This window comes from Mchenga conophoros, linkage group LG13, assembly GCF_057382185.1.
Source record: "Mchenga conophoros isolate Kocher_MC1m ecotype Shallow Benthic linkage group LG13, M_conophoros_male_GT1.1, whole genome shotgun sequence".
Taxonomy (NCBI): domain Eukaryota; kingdom Metazoa; phylum Chordata; class Actinopteri; order Cichliformes; family Cichlidae; genus Mchenga; species Mchenga conophoros.
The window spans coordinates 5,585,120-5,609,265 of record NC_140538.1 but is presented as its reverse complement, the minus strand read 5'-3'; the positions used below and the strand labels follow the sequence as shown (position 1 = coordinate 5,609,265).

The 24,146-nt window shown below is 38.3% G+C and overlaps 1 protein-coding gene across 1 annotated transcript in view; it reads right to left on the bottom strand.

Moving 5' to 3' along the window:
- The window catches only part of LOC146560731 (protein kinase C epsilon type-like), a 97,953-nt gene that overhangs the window by 7,232 nt on the left and 66,575 nt on the right, over nucleotides 1-24,146 (bottom strand). The window contains exons 11-12 of the mRNA XM_085296145.1: nucleotides 14,980-15,134; nucleotides 127-265 (exon numbers count right to left, since the gene is read on the bottom strand). Coding sequence (XP_085152271.1) covers nucleotides 127-265; nucleotides 14,980-15,134 — 294 coding nt within the window. The remainder of the gene's footprint in view (nucleotides 1-126; nucleotides 266-14,979; nucleotides 15,135-24,146) is intronic.

The following is a 24,146-nucleotide window of genomic DNA, read 5'->3' as shown; positions in this document are numbered from 1 at the left end:
CTTGGTTATAAAAATACCTGTCTAATCACAGCTTAGTGTTTAATACTCAAGTGACAAACTCAAGTGTTAAGAAGATGTTATGTCTGTTGCTCTGTTTATGCATTGTTTGAGTGTTTCTGGGGTTACCTCAGGTGCTATGTAGTCCGGTGTCCCACAGAAGGTGGTGGTGGTGACTCCATTGAGAATTCCTTCCTTGCACATCCCAAAGTCTGCCAGCTTACAGTGACCCTCAGCATCCAACAGTATATTGTCCAGCTTCAAGTCTCTGCAGAGCGGAGAGGTTGTACGGATAAATAATGACAGACATCTGTGTTGTATAGCTACAGCGTGTTTCCATATTCAGAAAGATGAGTCAAATATAGGCATAGTAAAAGCTTTTCAGGAACAGGGGAAGAAAATATTTGTTTGCAATGACTCGGAAAGCAAACATGTTAGTTAAAGCTACAGTTATATCATGCACTTTATTTCACACAAGAGTATATATTTGAGAAATCAAAGATATAGCCACAGTTTTATAGTCACAAGAAAAAATAATACAGGGAACGGCAGGAGGACGGGGGGCAAAGAGAGAAAGTTAAGGGTTGAACAGGAGAAGCACGTAAAGGCAAAAGAGAGAAAATGAGAGTCACAGAGATAAGAGCAGCAGTGTTGAAAGATGACAAGGTTGGTCATGAATGCAGCCGCTCTGGGCTTGATGGTTGATCGCTACAAAAATGTCAACATGTCCTCGATGCAGCCACTGCAGCCATTCAGCCCGAGGTGTTTTCATAAATACAGTCGCCCTGACAAGCCAAAAAGGAGACGGAGCGTGCGTGCTTCAGGTCGAGAGCTTATGCAAGTGTTCTGTTTTTGTAAGCTCCAAAAATAAAAAAGGGAGTTGCACAATCCCGTGCTGTTGAAAAGTTTGTTCTTTTCTGTCACACCGTGTTTTTGTCTGACGGAGCGTTAAAAAAAAAACCCTACGAAAAATTCAGATATGCTAAAAATGTCTATCTGGTTCCTGTCCATTATATTTCATAACTACACTTATATAATTTTTTGTCATGTGATGTATTTCGCAGTCATCTAACAGGTCCGAGCAGTTAGGAGATGCATCTGGATCTCGTGCAAAGTTAAGCCGCGAATGCTATGCTAATGGGAAAACTAGCGTGACATGTTAGATGCAGCAAAGCCTGACAGCTGGGTTTGACCACGTTTTTGCATAACAGTTACACTTGGAGTCAGGCTCAGGTCACAAAAAATACTGAACGTTTTCGTGCTTTTTTTCAAGTTGGAGTGATTTTCAATTGAGGAGGGGAATGTAGTGCACGAGAAGATGATGTTTAATGTTGCGCTGTTTTCACATTCATTCGGTGATTAAAGAACATTCAGCTTCGCCTGCCAAGAAATCAATTTTTTTGTGCTTTTTGTTGTTGATGAATGTTTGCTTTCATTTCTCTGAAATCCACTGGAAACCCTAAACTCTCATCAATCCGAGCTGAGCTGCCCAGAACAACCATGGTTTTGTCCCGCTGAAGAGCTGGACGCTGTGCCTTGCCAAAAGGCACACTGGCACAGCAAAGAGCAGCACTTGTTCTGTACTTTCCCAGATGAAAAATTACAACTGCGACCCCCCCGGCTGCCTGTTTGCATATCTCACCCCAAGGCGACTCCCTGCACATTAATTCTGCGCTGCCTGTGGAAAGGTACAAAAATCACATATGAATTTAATGCATTTTTGATTGAATTTAAAGGCACGCTGACGTTAATCTTTGTATTACACATCACCTCGGTGCAGGAAATTCAATATTAAGTGGCTGCAGGTGTTCAGCAGCACTAATGGAATGATATTTATTAATGTGAAAATGCTTTGTGGGCTCAGAAGTGGGTGTAAACAAGAGCTAATAATCTATGTTGCAAACCAGAAAACAGACAAAATTTATATAATCTTTGTGAGTATAGTTATGTCTTTAATTAATATACTGTAGATTAAGAATCCGTTTTCATCATCAAACTTAGATTCTCTGCACAAATCTTCACTGCTATTATCACAAGTGATGAAGTCTTTCTGTTAATAATTGGTAGGATTATGGTGTTATGACAGTCAATGGATGCACGGCAGCCTGGATCGGAATGAAAAAATAAAAAAGGTCTCTGGGCTTTGAACCAACTTCTTTATTAAGATTAACGATCAGTACAGCCTATAAATGTATTAGTTTTTTATTTGCAGGAACAACTTTCAATAGAGATTTCACATTAACATGTCTTTATTACTTTACTAATAAATGCTATGGTTTGCTCGTTTCATTCGTACAGTGTGCTCCTTAATATCAAGTCTGAAAAACATGTTCGTTGTGTTCAAACAACACAATAATCAAAACCATAAAGCATTATTAACTTATGTCATAAAGATTCAGGATCAAAGGTTGCAGTATCAGAGTCTAACATTCAGTTAATGCTTAAGTACGATGGCTTGTATTTCAGTCTTTTATTAAGTCCAATGAAAGCAAATGATAAAATGTATCATCAGTAGATGGTCAGGGTGTACGAGATATACAAATCTAATTGTTTGAGTTTCGCAGCTTCAAAGTCGATTGAATCAAACGGTGCGGAAGGTGGGGAGGGGGTCAGTGCATGCAAGGTAGTAAAAAAAAGAATAAAGCCAAGACAGAAGTGCAAAACACTACAGCTACTCAAACGGACACTTCAGGGTAGCTCGCAGAGATTGTGTTTAATGTCTCCAATCTCCAAAGCTCCGTATTGAAGCAAATATAAACGTGTTTGCAGACATTTAAGTTGCATTGCGACTTAAAGGTATACATCTTTAGAAATAAGGTTGCTCCATATCACACTGCCCAATGACAGAAATACAAAGCAGGACCAACATGTAAGCCGCCAATGATGATTCAATAAAAAGGGAAGATAAAAAGGGATCTACATGAAGGTTCAATATTAACGTTTTTGTATTCAGGTACCTCCGTCTGTTTGATAATATGCATTCAGTGCACTGGATCCAAAAATCAACATCTATGATATTATCCCTTTGCAAACTCTGAGGTCAATAAACAAAATTCTTACTTTAGGCAGCAGGTGAGCTTTTACTCAAATGTTCAAATACAAACTATTATTTATTATATTTATTTATTTATTCATTTCTAATGAATAAAGCATTACGAAAAACTGAAATTTTACTTCATAGAATCTCCTGGGATGGAATTTTGTAGAAGATTGTATCTTATTGTATCCAAATCAGTATCAAGTCATTTTCTTTCTGCAGGGAATTCACAGCTGTAGTTTCTTTTAGAGGAGCTGCAATAATGCTCAAAAAGTTGTGCCAATAAACAGGAGCTGCTCTGCTCACACTGTCAGGGGCTCTATTTGGAGTTCACACACACACACTCACGCATGCACGCACGCACACACACACACACACACACACACACACACACACACACACACACACACACACACACACGGCAATCAGGCCCAATTGAGAGCATTTCCTGTGTTTCATGGTAATCTTGAGTGATTTTTCCATTACGTCCCCAGCGGCAGGGCCTATGCTCTATGACAGCTAACCCTTCTCTCCCAACTCTCTTACCCCCATCCTTCCATCCCTCCATCTCCTCATCTGTGTGACTATATGTTCCAAACACACATCTGGTCAAACATACAAACACACACAGACTGTTGCCACTGTATATTTTCTCTTTGTGGAATCACTGCATGAGAGGCACATCAGGCTGGGAGGATATTAAAGGCCATAAACTTGAGGATTAATTTGAAAAACTATAATATTGATGTCAGTGAGTGTGAATATTAGGTTTTGCAACTATACTTTAAATAAGCAACCATGCCATATGTGACAGAGTAGCACTCAAATACTTAAGTTAGATATTAAGGATGGAGTTTTATTACTTTTAAGCAGAATTTAAAACTTGCAAATTCTTCATAAGAAAAAAAACCCCCTTATCTAATTACCTATTATAAAAGAAAACAACTTACCTAATTTCAGTTACTACTACTGCTTATTTTTTTGGATTCCTCTCAGATTGTCATATCTTTACTACTTGTTTTTGTGCATGTGCAATAATCGCTACTAGTAAAAGATCTGGGTCTTGAGGTTTGACCCAGACACCCAACAGCAGAGTTCAAAACAAGATTTTGTGATGACCAAGTGTTGCATCAGGACAGGAATGTGATCAATTGGGAGACAACAATATAATCGTCACTCAAATTGAAGACAAGCTGTTTTGACACAGATAAAAAGGCACATGTGCAGGAGAGCATGTGCAAATGTAAGAGGGTGCACCGAACAAGTGGAATGAGTGGTCCGAGTAGGAATTTGACTGTGGTGTGGAAAGAGTCTAGAACTATAGAAAAAGATGATCCAGAAAGAGCAATGTTATTACATCTTGTGGATGGTGTTCCTTTTTAGCATCAGGGCAAGCAATTTCGATCAAATGCTACACTGTAAACGACTGAGTAGCATTAGTTGTTTTGACGTATTCATATTCACGTTCCTAAGTTAATAGCATATTAATTATTAATTAACTTAATAAACTTCATTTATTGCATTTAATAATTAATAGATTTATTATCCCATTGTCTTTTATTTGGATGTAATGTTTCCCAGATTTCCTCTAACTTCCCTACTGTGATACTGTCCAAAAGAGGCACATTTGTTTGTCAATTTCATTTAAGCAAGGGGTCTAGAACTCCAGGCCTCGAGGGCCAGTGTCCTGCAGATTTGAGATCTCACCCTGGGTCAACACACCTGAATCAAATTATTAGTTCGTTACCAGGCCTCTGGAAAACTTCAAGACACGTTGAGGAGCTAATTTAGCCATTTAAATCAGCTGTGTTGGATCAAGGACACATCTAAAACCTGCAGGACACCGGCCCTTGAGGTTTGGAGTTCGAGACCGCTGATTTAAGCTATCCAGATAGAAGATAGCAATAGCTATCTGCTATTCTACAGGACAGATTTAACAAGTGTTGGATACATTCCTGAGAAATTTTGGTCCATACTGGCGTGATAGCATCACACAGAGGTTGCTGCAGATTTGTCGGCTGCACATCCACAATGTGAATCTCTCATTCCACCACATTCCAAACATGCTATTGGATGGAGATCTGGTGACTATGGAGGCCATTTGACTACAGTGAACTCATTGTTATGTTCAAGAAATGATTTGTGAGATTATTGAGCTTTGAAACATGTGATCTACTGGAAACAACCATAAGAAGATGGGTACACTGTGGTCATGAAGGGATGGAAACTGTCCGCAACAATACTCAAGTATGCTCAGTTGGTGCTAAAGGGCCAAGAAGATATCCCTCACCCCATTACACTACACAAGGCACAGTTCATCCGCGCTTTCATGTTCTTCACACCAAATTCTGACCCCACCGCCCCAATGTGGCAACACAACATAAGAGACACATCAGACTAAAATTTTATTTTCTACAATTTCGGCGTGAACTGTAGCCTCAGCTTCCTGTTATTAAATGACAGGCGAGGCATCTGGTGTGGTCTTCTGCTGCAGCAGCTCATCTGCTTCAAGAATCAATGTGTTGTGCTTACAGAAATGTTTTTCTGCACACCTTAGTTGTAACTAACGCTCATTTGAGCTACTGTTGCCTTCCTGTCATCTTGAAACAGTCTGGCCTCTTTCCTCTGACCTCTGGCATAAACAAGACATTTTTGCCAGAGAAGTGCCGCTCACTGTCGCTATTTTCGCTTATTTGGAACATTCTCTGTAAACTCCAGAGATGGTTGCGTGGGAAAATCCCAGTAGATCAGCAGTTTCTGAAATAGCCAGAACAGCCCGTCTGGTACCAAAACTTCGCTTAAGTCATCTTTCTTCCTCATTGTGATGCTCGGTTTAAACTTCAGCAGTTTATCGTGATCATGTCTACATGCTTAAATGCACTGAGTTGCTGCCATGTGATTGTCCACTCAGATACTGGCATTAATTCAATTCAATTAATTTTTTGCAAATGGTGCAAAAGTTACTTTATATTGTAAGTTAAAGACCCTAACTAAACTATTAAAAAGGAACCCCAACTACATCTGACTCGTATAAGCAAGCACTTTGGCGACAGCGGGAAGGAAAACTCCCTTTTAACAGGAAGAAACCTCCAGAAGAACCAGGCACGGGGAGGGCAGGCATCTGCCATGACTAGTTGGGAGATTAGAAGGAGACAGGAAAAAAGGCTACACCTCTTCAACTGCATTAACAAGCAGCTGAAGAGGTGTCTCTAACAAAATGTACAATACTAAAATAGGATATAACTAATATTACTAACCATATAACTAGCAGCAATCACAGAACTGATTCAACTATAATACAGGTTAAAATGAACAAAATGGCTGAACTCGAAAGACAGACTATCTCATTGAATAGTGGTATTGTAAAGCGCTTTGGGTGCCTTGAAAAGCGCTATATAAATCCAATCCATTATTATCATTATTATTATTATTATCATTATTATCATTATTATTATCATTAGGTCAGGCATTCAATCCTAATAACATTATGCTGACTGTGACTCAAAAGACTGTGAGGTGCGACATCTAGGTCTTTGTTCCCACTATTGTATGATGCCGTGTGATGGTGTTTTACTAAAGACTGCGGTGTATATTCATAGGTTTACTTTACACAGATACATATCTACTCTTAAACCAGTCTCAACCTGCTCTGACAACAGTATCACCTCTAAACATTACCTTTCATTTGGTCACATAACAAAGTTGAAAAGAAGGGAGCTTGAGCTGCAGTCTAAAAATATTTCTTTACGAGGAGTGCGGGTTGTTGGTGGTGGTGATGGGAGCATAGATGAGAGGCTTATGGGAGAAAAGACGAGATGGTGAGGAGAGGGAGGGAGCAGAGGAAGAGAGCCGGGACGTAATGTTCCCAAAACACTTGTTGTTCATCTTCCTCTGTTCAATAAAGTGGGTCAGGGACAAGAGAGAGTGAGAGGAATAGGTGGCGAGAAAGACACAGTGGTAGCTTAGTCAACTCAGCCATCATGAATTAACACGCATGTGTGCGCATCCTTGCCAACCTCTGACAGAGTAATATTCACTATCAAAACAGCATGACTGAGAAAACACTGTTGAAAGACTGAACCATTAATCTCAATGTTCGCGAACGCCAAGTGGAGTCAGTTTGACCTGGGAATGGGAATGAATTCTTTCTGGATGTGAGCCAGGAACTTAAAAAAATTTTCTCCATTATGGTGCATTTCAATATGCTCATGCTCTAAACTCAGTGGAAAATTACCTTCTATGATACATGAAACTGAGCTGGAGCAGTCAACAAAGCCTTGGAAGCCCTTTCTCCCCAAAAATGCAGAATTCAGATACAGAGCAACAATCCTGCTAACTAAAGCAAGTATTATTCTGACAACCTACTTAAAAATGTCCAAACATGGACATAAATCTTATTGTCAAGTGATGCTCTACAGCGATTAGTATACTAGAAAAAAAAAAGGTGCATCTTTTAGAAGTATTTCTGTTTTTACAAGATTATACCCCATTCATGAGGTGGACTTCGGGTGGAGTTTCACTTTAATGCGTGATTATGAGGCCAAAAGCAACAAAAACTAAACGCGGGACAATAAAGCTTAGAGCTCTTGGTTAGGACTTTGATGACTGATTTGGATACCATTGTGCCAACCAAAAGAAACACAGACATGTTCACACAGTTGAAATTGTATGATTAGACCCTCCCCCTTCATTAATAAAACCATTGTAACACAAGCTGTGTGAAACAATGAGTCCTGTTCGAGCAGGCACCAACAGGACGGGACATTTGTTTGTCTGAGATCATGTATCCAAAACAACCACGTAACAAAACAGAATTATGAAAAACTGTAGATCTGTATTTGACATCCTCTGTTTGTAAATTATGTAAATATGTTACACAAGTGTTTTTTATAAAAGTTTTTTATCCTTCTTCTTTTTTATGTAATAGCTTGTTGCTCTTTCTTCATATTTAGTTTTCCACTATGTTTAACAGTTCTGCTCTTTGCCCTTGTTCTGACGGTATTTCTACATATTCTGAATTTGATGTTCAACCAACCATAACGTACTATTTCAGGCATTCACTCTGTAGCTGCTACTCAATTTAACAGCTATATGTTTCATAAGTAACTAGTTTAGTTTGTTTACCCATTATAGTCAGCTTTACATTTTTAATACTGTTAGTAATAAAAACTGTAACTTAGATATCTTTTTAACAATACCAAGTCGTTGGCATAGTTTTGGCAAAACACTTTAATTAACATTCATATTAATTAATATTGATATTTTAATATTTTAGCTTACTGAGAAAAACATATATCAACTGTTGTATCTATTATATGTAGCTAGCAATGTAACTTTCCAAAGCATGAAGTACTGGTAACTATTTAAAAACTTTTAGACCATTATTGTGTGCTTTAATTATTTAACCATTGTCAGCATTTTTTCTTTACAATGTTTGCAACCTAAGGTTGCTTCACACACGAGCACGTGCGCGCGCGCACACACACACACACACACACACACACACACACACACACAGAGCAAAAGGTCAAAGGCTTCAGTGAATAGGTGACATAATCCATTTAATCCATTACTGGTTAAACTTGTTCAAATATACACAATTATTCTCCGTGTACCCCTGGTTGGGAAACACAGCTGTAACTGGCTTATCTTTAGCACCCAGCAGGTACTGTTATATTTTTTGTTGTATTTCAATGTAAAAAAAGACTGCATAAGAGATGGATGTAGCTTCCAGGTTTTAAAAAGGGATGTTAGTGTTCAAGTGCCTTACATTAGCTTTTTTTTTTTAATGGCTATAAAAAGACTTTCAGTCCTGAGTCGAACACACACTTTCCTGGTGAGTTGAGGTTCTCAGTCACTGGGTTACAATCAATTTTTTTAAGTTTTCTTCATATCATGTCTTAGAGATGCTTATTTGTGGTATGCTTATTGCTTATTGGCTAATGATTTATTTCTTGTTCTTTTTTATCCTATTCTTTCATTTGAAATGAATATTTTTCCTTCAAAGCACATCTGATTTTACATTTTCAACTAAAATCTTCTATATTTAGTTTTATTAATGCTTTACTGACACATAAAATACTGTAAATATAAACTAAATAACACGTCAGACACTAAGATTTGTTAGGATTTCAAGGGAAAAAAGTTTTATTTCAGTAGATGCACTAAAAGTGACAAAAAAGTTTTCTGTTCTATTGCTCCTTTGACTCAGTCATATTTCATCCTGTCTGTCTGAAGAGCAAAACAAAGAAAACATACCTGGCAATATTGTGATCAGCTAAAACAAAATGAGACTTTATTAAACCCTCTGGCAGAAATGAGCTGTTGGAGCAACAAAAAAACAGGATTCATACAAAGTAAGCATGTTTAAAGCAGTTTCCTGCAACCATTATTATCCTGCACATATTCATCTGATAGTTATGACTTTTTGAGTAATTTTTAGAGGGGTGTTGAAGAAGAACTTCCCCAAAAAACACATGCTTGGTAGGTTTCTGGAAATGAAACCAAAAGACTGAAAGGGCAGATAACAAGAATTTTAGGTGGGTGATTGCAGGAAGAATGTGCATTGTGCAAATGGAGTTTACCATCATCTCTGGCGTGAACTGACCTTTAATTTCTGGGCAAACGAGCAAATTCCCAGCCGTGTTCTGCTCACACTGTGTTTTTGTGTGTTTGTGCATGAGGATTTCATCCCATCACTTTGTATTCATGGCTTTGAAGGGCAGACACATGGACAATAAAAAGTCACAACAGTAAACGTGCACATACACACAACCAGCAGCCCCGGGATAAGCTGCAACCAAAACAGCCACATCTCATGTTAATGCAGTATTTGTTATTGTAATAACTGATATATCATTTTAACAGAGGCATTTTTTTATTTTAGGGACATGTTTTGGAACAACTCAGAGACATTTCCAAAACAGTGGTGGTTCTTTTTGCTCTTAAAAATAGGCCCAATGTTTAATGCCAAGACTGGAACCAGTTAATTAGACTATTAAAGGCTTAGAGTTTTTGGAGGTTCTCACATCATAACCAGCCAGGGTACCTGCTTATTTGTGAACAACTGCTGTATTTATCAGGTATCATTAACAATATCAAAAAGTTTGGGTTCAATGAGAAGTTTTTTTAGAGTAAGCTGAAAGTGCATCACCAGGCTGCTATTTTAGTTTAGACTGGCATTAGCTCATGTTCATCCCTTTGATAGGCTTAGAAGTTACGGTAACTTTGTAGAGCTGCACCGATTACTGGATAGTCACTGGTCTCATTGACTGTTAATTTACATAAAACTGTTGTGTCTGCTCTGACATGATGCTTACAGGTTTAAATACTTTCACGTCGTGAGAAAGAAGGTTTTCACAGGACTCTATGCAGTCCTTTGAAAAGTCGTCGTGGAGGACTTTTGGCCCACTCTTCTTTGCAACAGTTAACCAACATTTGCAGCCATTCATTTATATACAGCTCACTTAAGGTCGACCCACAATATTTCAGTCGGGTTGAGGTCTGGACTTTGACTGGGCCACAGGGACAACTTTTCTTTTTTGGCCATTCTGTTATAAATTTGCTGCTGTGCTTGGGACCATTGTTGTGTTGCTTGAGCCAATTTGAGCCAAGCATTTAGCTATCAGACAGATAATCTCACATTTGACTCTAGAACACTCTGGAGTTTGGAGTGCATGGTCAACTTAATTGCAAGGTCCCCAGGTCCTGTGGCTAGAAAGCGAGCCCAAATCATCACCCGAGGTGTCGACACGAGGTGTTTATCCTGATATGCTGTGTTGAGTTTTCGGCTGAAGTAGTGCTAAGGCTTATGGCCAACCATCTCCGCTTGAAGAGAGATATTTGGCACCCCTTTCAAACAAGCCATAGTTGTTCAGTCTTTTTCTAATTGTGTGGTCAGCTTTAGTATTCAGTATGCTGACTGAGGCCTGTAGAGTCTGATATGTGGCTTTTAGGTTCAGAATGAGGATTAAATGGTCTGATCTTCTGGTGAATCTGCTTGTACATCAATCCCTGTAAAGACTGTGGCCTCCTACAGCAGCCTACAGTTATCTATCCTCTTCTATGGAAGCAGTAAGGCTTTACTCAGTTTTTCACAGACCTACATGGAAAACTATAATTTTTACACAACTTCCTTAACCCGTAGGTATTGGTTCAGAATAACAAGGTAAAATGCAATTATTTGGTAAATTTTACAAATTATCCTGATTGCTAATGTCACCGTATTGTCCTAAGTTTGATAAGCAAACAACTACCAAGACTGAAAGTATAGTTTTCCTCGCAAATCTCACATCTGTCCTTTTTCCTGTCAACTACCAAGCATTTTGTTTTTTGTTAGTTGGCAAACAGCTTTTTTTTACATTTCGTCCAATCTTCTCGCCCACTCCAAAAATAGCACACTCTTAACAGTGCCGTTGCACTGTGTGATCTAAATGTGTCGAGGGGTCAAAAATAGTAGCATTCAGTTCTGAAATGTTTGTGCTGGCAGAATTCATACAAACTCTTTTATCAGTAAATGGGTGTTTAAGATTTTTAAGAACCCGCAGCCAGCCTGTAAACAAGACAAGTAAAAGTAGCCAGTGTACTTATCTTTTCTTGAGACTTTTTTTGAGAATAGACAAAACAATGAAACAGTTTTCATTGTTCTGCTCAGTTTGTAGAGTTCATCACATAGCAAAACAGGGTGAATCTGAAACTGAATAGAAACTTACTACTATCCCAGTACTCTTTGGCCGACCTTGGCAGGGTGGAATAATCAGGGCTATGTAATTCTTTTCAGATAGGTCAAAGCTGTTGTGGTATTCTTTCTCTATCATTGACAGGAACAACCTAAGACCTTGACAGTCTCCACACTGTGAAGGTTTTGACAGTCTGCCTGATTTCACATAGCCTTCTAGGGTTCAATTTTGACCACTTTTGCATACATCTTCCATGTATGCAAAACCTTCCACTCAACTCTGACCCGTCAGAATTTAACATTTTTAAATATTATTTGTTTTTCTCTTGCTGCACTGATCTTTTCTGCTGTGGAACAATCAACTTTTAAGATAACAGTGAGAAAAAAAACTCGTTTGGCTTATAGATGAAATATGAATATCAGAGATGTGCCTCAATCTTTAAATTAAATTAACTGACAAGAAACTGGCCTGAGATGTTTGAAGCAAACATGTCAGAATTTTGTCATCATCAAGTTAGAGACATTTTATTTCTAATGATAAAAGTATTTATGAATTCTTAATGAAAAGTACATGTAAATATGTTTAGAAAGTGGGAGTATTGAAAGTTGCAGGACATTTTCTTAAAAAAGATCAAGTATATGGACATGATATTTTCAAATATGGGCTTAGACAAGGATGACATGTGGAAATGTTTAAAAAAGGAAGGGGCACATGGAGGCTGCTGTGCTTCAGGAGGTAAAATTATGGGTCGTGTAAGACTGGAAGGTCAATAGTGAATGACGCTTGTAGTATACAGATATATATATTTATTCTTTCTGGATTCTTACAGTGAGTGTATTTTCTAACATACAACAGAACATTTCAACAGTTTTTTTTTTCACGGCACCATTCAAAGAGACCTGGTTGTTAGTCTAGATTCAGGCTGGACAGACTGCTGTGAGGAAACATCAGGTTTCAACTAAGGAAAATGTTTTATATCAACAAGCCTGTAGGTATAGATGTGTGCTTGTTTATGTGTTTTAAATATTTTGCTGTTGGGAGGATCATACAGGTGTCAGGGAATTGGAAACTTAAAGCCATAAACAAAAATTCTCTCTGCTAACATGCCACAGATGGTACGACATAAACACATGCAAACTCATGCACAGGTTGCATGATGAGAGACTCTAAACAGCAAATTAAAGTTCACATTCATCCGGGAAAACAGCAGAGAGAACAACATGCTTTTCTTCCATCAGTGATATTTTTGGATCAAACAACCAAAATCGTCTCTGAGTCTCCATCCATCACAATGGTGTTATGATTCAAGTTGTGTGGATTTTTTAGGACCAATTGTGTGTTTCTTATTGGTTGACAATGATATTATGACTGAATGGATCCATGCAGACAGAAAATACCTGGAGCAAAAGGACAGTGAGGTAATCTCAGCACACGTATGAACGCAGAGCACTTCCAGGGTCATGACCAAACACAAGAACACTCTGTGAGTACTCGACAACAAGCAACACTGTGTTAAAATGAGCTGTTCCTCTCTCAGTCGGTGTTCTGAAGGATCCAAACCAACCTGACATCAGTGCTACTCAACATGCCTGGATGAAGTTTAACTACACTCACATATTTGGCTTAATTGTTCTACACCTACTGTAAATCAGCTGATGAAGCTTGAGGATGTTTTTTCTTAAAGGGTGTCCATCCTCCACAGAACCAACTAGCAGTGGTATAGAAACCCAAACATTCACTTGCCATCACCGGGTAAAGTATTCGTTAGCAACACGAAGTGAGGCAAATGACTGAAGCAGCTATCAGTAGGAAAACCACTGATTTACATGTGACTGAGAAATAAATCCATTAGAGAGTTATCTACCTAAATGATTGTGCACTAGTTACCAACTGTCAGCTACAAAGCAACCCCCACTGAGTGAATCACTTTCTATCTTAATAGGGCTTTGTGTTGGAAAATTAAGATTTTCTGTGGTTGTTTGCAAAGCTAACAATGTGCAGCCCAAGACTGATGATGCCTGAACTAAACTTGAGTTTAGCTTGAACGGAAAGAAGTTAGAAAAAAACAATCAAACACTGGTCAAACATAGCTGGTGAATATAACTGAGACTACCAAAAATCAGTTATTTAAATTTTTCCCTGTCCTAGAGTTTCCATATTTTTATATTTTTTTAGGTTTTTGCAATGCAAACATCTTGGTATTTAACAAATAGTTACCAAGATTTTGAGTTTGAAGAGAATCACGGCTTTACTATTATTCTCAAAGACACCAAAGTGTTTTTTTTTTCATCCACCCAGTATTTACTCAGAAAATAGATTCAGAACAGATAATATATTAGATAGACTTACTGGAACACACTTCTACATACAGGGGTGGATGCAGCTACCAGCATCGCCATCACTGGCTGATAAATCATGCAATAAATGACTCTACAATAAATAAATTGTCGTTGCTAAAGTGTTTAGAAAATGTTCAGGACAAACTGTATAAAGTTTGCAGTTGTTGATTCTCCATTCATTCTCTGACTTTAAGCATTACAAACTGCTGCACTGCAGTGCTGATGTACCAACTTTGGACAAATGCTAGTGCCTTAGCCAAGGGCAATGACAAAATAATAATAGAAAGGTAAACCAGATTAAGCATGGCGACAGCATGCAAACTGCACAGAAGAGATGTTATGCAGCATTTTTGTCAAAATTAAATGGTTACCTAGCACCGTATAGCAAAATTTGAAAAGGACTGGTTCTTGCCCCAAAGCCACTATCAACAAACAGATAAAACTACATTTGGAACAGAGGAAAAATATTACTTTAACAAGATTTTATGTTTTTTAATTACTGTGCTGCATATGTATCAAAGCAAAGCAATAGTTGTAAAGTATTTGGTCATTTGTGTTTTCCACCTTGGAAACTCAAAAGTACATATTTAAAGGTTCTTAAATATATTTTCAAACCTACCACTCCACCTTTTATGGTTCGTGCATTCAGAAACTTTCAAACCAGCAGAATGATGTGCAGCCACTGAGCAGTTTGACAACAAAGTTCACAAATTACGTGCTCAGTGATTCTGTGAATCACCCACCCCTGAATGACTGTCCAAACAATGGAAACATGTTATGTGTTGTTAGAACATGGGCGCTCTGACACCTACTCAGACCAATGTACATTTCAGGAAAGGAAGGCTTTGCTGCAGTTTTCTTCATTCTTTGATTTTTTTCAGAAATTCTCTTACGTCTCCTGTTAATCGAACAAGCACATCACGGTTACCTGTAAATGACTCCGTGTCGGTGCAGGAACATCAGGGCAGATGTGACCTCGGCGGCGTAAAAACGAGATCGTGCCTCATCGAACTTCCTCGATCGCTGGATCTGAAACATCAGGTCTCCTCCATTAACATATTCCATCACAAAGAACAAGCGGTCCTGCGGGAAGACAGTGAAAAAGAACTTTATTCAGTAAGTGTGTAAATATTTCAATTCGAAAATGGCAAAAATATCAACATAACTCACTGATGTTGGTAATTTTGTGAATGAAACATGGCAATAACAGAGCAGCACTTCCTCTTTTAAGATTCTTGATTTTAAGCTAGTGCTCTTACATTTATCCATTAACAATAAATAATTTAAACTCATAAATCATATACAGTCACTAAAACAAAATACATTGTATACACTTGCTTTTGAATATTTTCAAAACTTTAGATTAATTGAGTTTTGGAAACTACGCAGAAATCGTTTACAGTTAACTGTTAAATCTTCTGTTATATATTTTTTGGAAACTTAAAAGGAACCTATTATTCTTTTCTTTATATTCTGTCTAATGAAAATCATTACACTGGCGGATGTTCATTTTAAATATGTTTCAAACGTTTCAAATAATGAGGTGGCTGTATGTACGAAGAACCGCTGTAAGCCAAAAGTTCCATTTTCAAACCGTTTTTCTGCTCTTGATTCTATATGATATCCTGGAGTCTCTATGATCATCACAGGTACACAGCTCTGGCTGAGCACAGCAGCCCCGCCCACCAGCTGTTCAAACATTCTGTTTTTCACAATTTTTTCACATCACATCTGCCTAAATCAAGACATTAGAAGAAAACAATAAATGGAACACGAACTGTTTATTAATCAGAGAGAAAATCTTAGTTGTAAATTTAACCCATTTTTAAAAACACAAGACACTTTGGATTTTGTCTCAAATTTCCCTGAGTAGAGAAAGAAAAACAATACAGATTGCTATGTGACAACCACTAATTGTCCCTACTTCCATAGAACCCCTTCCTGTGATACACACACATACAGAGGCGAAAAACAACACACACACTGCTGTAGACCACGCCCTCTGAGCCCTATTCTCTTGGTAATGAAAATGGGCTCCGTGGGGAAACAAACGGCCTCCTTCCTGAATTCCAGCTCGCTTTCTTCATATAGGAAATAAGAGAGAGAGAGAGTATGTGCAGTGAGGGTGCTGTGATATAAACAGCTGGGTATATAAGAAACAAGGAGGAGCCCGTCAGAGCCATTGTGTGAGGCCTCAGGGTTCACATCGTTAGCTGTTAAGGTGACACAGAGCTACAGATCTGAAGCTTCTGTGTTTCCACCACATTAAAGGAGACCCCCGGCTGTGAGGCGTATATAGGATTTGTAAAGAACGACAAAGACTGAATCTGAGACACAGGAAGTATGTAAACAGAATATGTGCACGTGGAAAGGTAAAAAAAAAACCAAAACCAATTTATCCTGTAAACTCTGTAGAACAAAGACAAAAGCATTTCTATGTGTGTGTTTCATTACATTGAGAGCAAACAAAGTTCTGTTTCTTGCATGTACCTAAAATTGTGGAGCTAGCTGCACAAACAACCGCAGTTTCCTCTCCAATGCAATTAGCTGTGAATGGGTTTAAGCATGACAATGATTGTGCATGTTCTACCCTTTGTTATTTAAAAAAGACAACAGCAAAGAAGAAGTAGAAATTTTATGATTGTCTCACACCCACTGAGTTCTCCTTATTAGCATTGGAACAGTGATTAAGCACGAACATTGAACATCTTTGGCTTTATACAGCACCTGCTCCATTAACTCATCAGATGCACGTCAAACCTGTCGCCATCTGGATATTTGGGGCATGTTTACCTAAAAAACTGTCTGTATGTTTGGCCATAATGAGTGTTCACAACTGGCCACAGGATACATTAATTCTTAGTCATTGTCTATGTTGCCTGCCTTGCAACACATCTTGAGAGCTTTGGACTGCACTTTAAGAGACAGAGTGTTGAGTTGCTGATCCTGAACTAGTGAAAAATTTTGAAGGTAGTCGTCACACTAAAAGAAAGACACATCTTGATTTGTTGTTTCGAACATTTCAAAAAGCTGGAACATTTTTCTAATACCTTAAAAAAGCAGTTGGTCTTGGTTTATAGTCTCGGAATAGACAGCGAATGTGACACAATCGACCTGTCAGGTGCAACTCAGTCTTTGCAGGTTTGTAAGCGACTGTAAATGTCTAATGGGCTAAAGTAAACAAATACATAAGGACAACAGACATTTATGAGAGCATCATTAAGCCAGAGAATTGAAAAAGTTTATGGCATAAAAAAGCCTCTTGTTTCTTAAATCTAAAATTAGAGACTAAACAAGTTTTCTGTTTTTTTGACCACTTTGCCCCATTTTTCCCAACCCACTTTACAGATGAGGACATAATTATTAGCCTCCAAATATGATTTTTTTTAAGTATTTCCCAAGCGATGTTAAATAGAGCACAGCTTTTCCAAACATCCTGGTTTTATTTTGGATGCTTACATTTGCACAGAAGCAAAATGAATCTGAGAAAAATCGAAAACTACCAGCGTCAAAATGATTAGGCCCTGTGATACTAATAGACAGTTATGTTGTAGTGCAATCATTTGTTGTAGTCTCACATCCTTCTCTCCCGAGTACTCCCAGACTATTTTGCTCTGGCGAATCTTTCAAACTTCTCTAGATTTGCTGGTCTTCCTGCATAGACCTTGATCTTCAGTTCACCTCAAAAATTTCACTGGGATTCAAGTCGGGGCGTCATGCAGGCCAGTCAGTAACCTTCCTATTGGTCTTTTGGAGGCAGATCTTCACCATAATCTTTCTCCAGGTTGTGCTTCACCTTCAGCCTGGTTTGAGGGTGTTTCTTCTGCAGAAGTGAAATTTCTTAGTAAGTGAAAAATTTTGAAGGTAGGCTGTTCTGGGGTCTTTAGATACTTTCTCACTTTGACTTCTTACCTCTGCCAGGCTTGTTCTGTACTGTGTGGCTCTCTTTGAATTTCTCAATGATTCTTCCCACTTGAATTTTAGACACTTGGAAACACTGTGGTAACTTCAATTCAATTCAAAATGTTGGAAATTTATAAAACAGTGCACAGATTTATTTCTCTTCTGATAGCAATATTAACCAGATATGGCAATTCCATTTTAACCATTGCAGCTCAAACAAAACAACAGTCACCAACTGTATGCTTCCTTTCTACCGATATGCATTAACCTTCCTCTGGTTCCCCTTTTTTAAAATAAAAAATACAAATAATTTATATTTCAAGTGCTAAGCTTCCCAAGGGTGAGGGTCGTTGCTAGATGGAGAAACTACAGAGCTTGAAAGACTTGATTGTTCTTTAATGAGAGTCGCTGAATCTAGACGATGAGGAAGTCCAATTTTGTTCGGATGCAAAAATTGTACATTAGCAGGTATTTTGCAGATGACTGCGAACTTTTCTTCTTCTCATATACAGATACTTCATAAGACCATTTTAACCCTTTCATGCATGAATTATGACAACCTCAATCAGGATTTTTTTTCTTAAGTATTTTTATTCATCTTCAGGCATGAAAAAAAGATTTTTGAACTTCATTTTTTTAAACATGAGTTTTTTTTACATATCTGAATTATGAATTTGGTATGGAGGGACACATCACTGTCCAATGTACTGGTTGATGTGCAAGTATACCATCAACACTGGCACAAATGCAAGAAAACAGCCTTTGAATAGCCACTGTAGTGACCACTATGCGTGAAAGAGTTAATGTGCTATCATTATTTCCAGTAGGCAGGTTAGTATAACAGATACGATGGAACTCCTTTGACTTCAAAACAGTTTGCAGTTGTGTAGCAACTATATGAAGGCTACAAGAGCTAAAATGTTACGCTCTATATGAAATATGTCAACGCTGACCATATCTAAGGGTATGATAAGGGTACCAGATGTTGGTAAATATTATGGTCTGCTGACCTGCTGAGATTGCGGTTTAAATGATTAAATTGGATATAGACTTAATTAAACAGCATTTGAAAATCATGTCTTCTTAGCTTACCAACCTCTGTCCCTATGTAGATGTTATACCTTATTTTGTGTTGTGTTGTGTAGCACTGCCTAACAAGTCTAAAACTGAGTGTAAGCAGGTACAAAGTCCATTAAAATGTGATGCAAAAGGGTCCTGACTAGCAGTGGGTGTATGTTACTATACTAATACACTTTTAAATCCTTTTTAACTGCCATGAAATCAGGATTGCTACTGAGCTTTAGGGACCTTCCACAATGAAGTGTTATACTGTCTGTAGAGTATTGTTGCTTTTCTTTAGTTGGATCGGAACTGATTAAAAAAATTAATTTGGCCATTCACCAAAACATGTCACATTCATGCCATGTATATTTAACCCTTGTGTGGTGTTCGTATTTTTGTTACTCAGCCAGTGTTCATGGGTCTGGTGGACCCGCTAGAGTTTTGGCTTTCCAAATTAACACTATCAAACAATTTTATGTTAAATTACTCAACAGATGTTTACTTCATCCCAATTACAAGACATATGAACAGCAAACATGGTTAATTTTTTCCCTTTACCTTTGTTAGATCACATTTATGAATTAATGTGCTTCTCGTTTTTCTTTTATATAAAATGTTATAAATAAATCAGTTATAATCAAGTGGAGTGAGTGGAAAGACACAACACATTTACACGTGAAAAAATAATTAATTGTTTAATTTTTCTTTTGAAAAAAACTGAACACGGGTCTCACAGACCCGAACACCATACAAGGGTTAAAGCCAACCTTGGGCTCTTTTCTCCCCTCTGTTATCAGTTTAAAGAGGCCTCAAAATTTCGTGTTACATAAGTGGCCGATAGTCCACCTCAGAGAGAATTTCTTCCCTCCCTCCACTCCTCCTGAAAGCGACTTTAAACAGGATGTTGAAATAGTTTGTTTAAATGTACCCAAAGTCCCAGCTGGTCCCACCCAATCAAACATGAATAAACATTTCCTGACTGTAATTACAAATGTACAGATACTGGCTTCCCATTTCTGACACACGGGCGCGCACACATAGACACACACACACACAGAGAGACAAAGTCAGGGCATATTTTAGAGGCACACGGCCAGACGATTCACTACATTCTACATAATGCTGACAATAACGTCTTGATGGTTATCCGACTATTTTGTGTGTGTGTTTCTAAAGTTTGTGTGTATGAGCCCTCTTGGTGCCAGCCTGCTGTTAAACAAGTCTTAACTTGAATCTCATTGCATCTTATACAAGCCCAAACCATTACCTCATACTGTCTGTACTGTGACCACACAGTCAATCACACACACACACACACACACACACACACACACACACACACACACACACACACACACTTATATATATTAGTGCTGTCAGCGTTAATCTCGTTAAAATGACGTTACACCATAACCGCATTAACGCAGCAAATCTCCGATAACGAGTTACCGCGGATCGCCCCGTGCGTGGGGCTGCATGGCGTCAACGCGTTAATGAGCTAACCGCGCTTATACGGCTTTAAAAAGGATAATGAACACCACTGAGATTTATTTTATCAACTTTTCTTCTGACGATGTTGTCTGTGTTGAGCGCTCAGTGGATATGCGTTCAACTACTCCGCCTAGGCTGCACTGTCGAGCGCAGATCCACTGAGCACAGCGCAAGCTAGTGAGAAAGAAGCTAAGCTCTTTGCAACATGGCAGCTGCCTCAACGCTACCCGAAATTGAACCTCCCCCACCCTCATTCAGATCTGGCCTTTGGAACTATTTTGGTTTTCATGTGAAGCATGACCCTGATGGACAAAAGTAAAACAGTATGTCAGCTGTGCCACGCAATGCTCAATTACATGGGTGGGAGCTAGTGTGTTAGCGCAGTTAGCTCGTTAACGTGCTGGCCGTCCAGCCCCATGCACGGGGCGATCCGCGGTAGCTCGTTAACGGAGATTTGCCGTGTTGTGGCGTTAACGTCATTTCAACAAGATTTACGCTGACAGCACTAGTGGGAATATATATATATATATACACGCCGGTTCGAGCCCCGGCTTGGACAGTCTCGGTCGTTGTGTCCTTGGGCAAGACACTTCACCCGTTGCCTACTGGTGGTGGTCAGAGGGCCCGGTGGCGCCAGTGTCCGGCAGCCTCGCCTCTGTCAGTGCGCCCCAGGGTGGCTGTGGCTACAATGTAGCTTGCCATCACCAGTGTGTGAATGTGTGTGTGAATGGGTGGATGACTGGATATGTAAAGCGCTTTGGGGTCCTTAGGGACTAGTAAAGCGCTATATAAATACAGGCCATTTACCATATATATACACACACACATACATACATATATTTGTTTATTAACTTGCAATAATTTTGATGTGCTCACATTGCCCTTAAAACTGAGATCTAATTATAGAAATGTTAGATAAGATGAGTTCATCTGCTGAATTACTTTCCACCACTCCAGTTGTTGAAATGTTAGCTGTAACGCACTGCTTCTCCTCTCCTGAAAATATGAACGGCTGACATGAAGCTAAAATAAACACTTTCATCAAAGTCAGTCAAAAACGGGGAACAAAAAAACAACAAGTGGGGTTTGAACTTTTGTCCATGCACGAACAAAAAAACTCAATTGCTGCCCTATTTTCCTCGGAACATTATGAGCCATTACCGTTTGGCTGCTGGTCATTACCACACAGAGGCAACCAGTAAAGATTCACTTGGTGATTTCTTTCAACAGAATCTGGGTCCTGAGTTTGTTTTGTGGTAATCAGAGTTTTCGTAATGCTATATGGTAACTTTGAGAAGTGACTTTCACTGCAGATGTGACAATTAGTCTTCAGAAAAACTTTGATTCATCCTTTTATTTTTATTTTTATTTTATTTATGTGTTTTTCGCAGATGTTGACTTGAAGAGAAGAGCTGGACTTTTCCTTTTTTTTCTCCTTGCAAAAGGAAATAATTGTAATTGGAGGACAGAGCGTACTCTGTGTGTGTGGCCACTGAACCTGTTTTTGCTTTCAAAAATTCTGCATTCTAATCAGTTAAACATATTAAACCCTAATGTGTTTAGTAGAAAAATCATTCCTGCATTCTTGGCTTTGCCTTGAGTCTGTATAATCTTCAATTTAATTTGTTCCTCATATTTATCAATCACTGCATGTATAAACACACAACAGCAGTAATACAGGGCAATGCAAAATGCAGTAAGGGTTTCATACATATTTGTTTTACGCAAATGGAAGTTAAAGTTGAGAAATGTTGATCATTTTAGATGTCTGTTGTATTCCAAATGTCCTTCTACTATCCAATGTTATTAAAAGCTACCAATAGCAGAAATTAAATATAGTGAGATGTACATTTAATAAGCTGCGGCTTAAGGTGGATATATTAATACAATTTTCTGGCTCTGGCACAAAAATACAACATCCAGAAATCAGTAATTGACTCAATCATACGAACAAATGTTGGCAGCAATTTAGAGTTTTGGAAGCAGCCTATAGATGATGTGTCTCTATGGACAGACCGTAGACTGTATATAAAAGATGGTCATAGTCATCCACTAGTTTGGCATTTCAGCCACAACTATGTCAGTGTTTCCAACACATGCTATATATATATAAAACAGAGCCATAAAATACATACTTTGCTCATTTTAAAAGTGTGGACATTGCATAGTTTGTATGGTACTGTGTGATGTATGGTATTGCTCTTAAAAAAAGCTTATATATTCCAGGCTCAAACTGAGAAACAGAGAGACATGCACTAAAGCATAGCTCGATTTATTTTCTATTTTCCACTAATTGGACCATAATTTTTTAATTTTTTTTTTTTTTTTTAGAAAAACCTGAGATACTATATCAAAAAAGTAATTTTCTTACAGAATTTCTTAGAATCTGACTTTTTCTCCACCTGCTGGCCATTAGAAAGAATGCAAGTTTAAGCCACTTTAGTTTTTGGCACAGATATGTAAAAAATTATGTCAATAACTATATTAAAAAAAACATGTCATCATAAACTAAAGACAAACTTTATAACAAAAAAAATCTTTTATAAGATTTAACATCAAAATTGATTTATATTAATCCTTTCTGACCTGCCACCTCTACCACTGTTGGGTTTAGGTAAGTAAACATCAAGTCTGAGGTCTAAGGAATGCATTATGTAAGGGTTTCAAGTATAAAATTACATGTTTGTCTATGCCTGAACTGCAACCCAAGAACAGCAAACATACCTCTACTAATGACTGTAGTTTTGTAAAGAACAACTCTGCACTGCTCAAGGCTGACACATATTTGGCCGGGCAACCTCAATGTTGTGCCTGTGTGTGTTTATTGTTCTCACACACTAAATTCACCCTCACTGTAGTTCTCTGACAGAAGTTAAATACTTGGTGTGGGCTGCTGGTTCTCCCACAGAATATCATCTTACTCCTTGTTCCCATAATAAATAAATAAATGAATGAATGACAAGTGTAGAAATGTTTAGCTTATTTTAGAGTTTAGAAATGTGTTAACATAGAATGTAGAATTATTGTAGAGACACTGACACTGCCCTCAATGTAATAAAGGCCTGACTGTGTCATGAAGTTAGGAGTAGATTGTAGAAGACCCCTCCCCCAGTTGAACTGTGAAAGGTCTCAACATTTGTAACTGGATAACTGTGGTCTGGAAGGGAGATGGGTTTTTATGACCTCTAGGGAGTCACCTACACCCACAGTCTTTTAACTGTCACGGACACTCACTCACGAGCACTCACATAGACACAGACACAGAGTTTGCAGCACACCGTGGGGGGGTTTTATGATGGGGACGCCTCTATAAAGCTGGCTGTAACTAACAAAGGGATGAAGATTTTGCAGAGGGGCACCAGCCTGGCAAGTCTTCCCTTCTAGAAGATGCATGCTTAAATGAGGATAAATGAAGATGAGTAAAGATGAGTAAAGATGAATAAAGTTTTGTGAAAATGACTACTGAGTCCGGTGCCGTCTCTGGTCGAGGAATAAAAAGAACAGGGGTAAAACTGATTTGTTTTTCATTGGTCAAAAGGGGAAAAAAGGAGGTAAGTAGTTGACTGTGATTCATTTAATGAGAAACAGACTTCCAGGAATGTCAGGTGACTATAAAAGGTCGATCAGGTGAACTGTGTA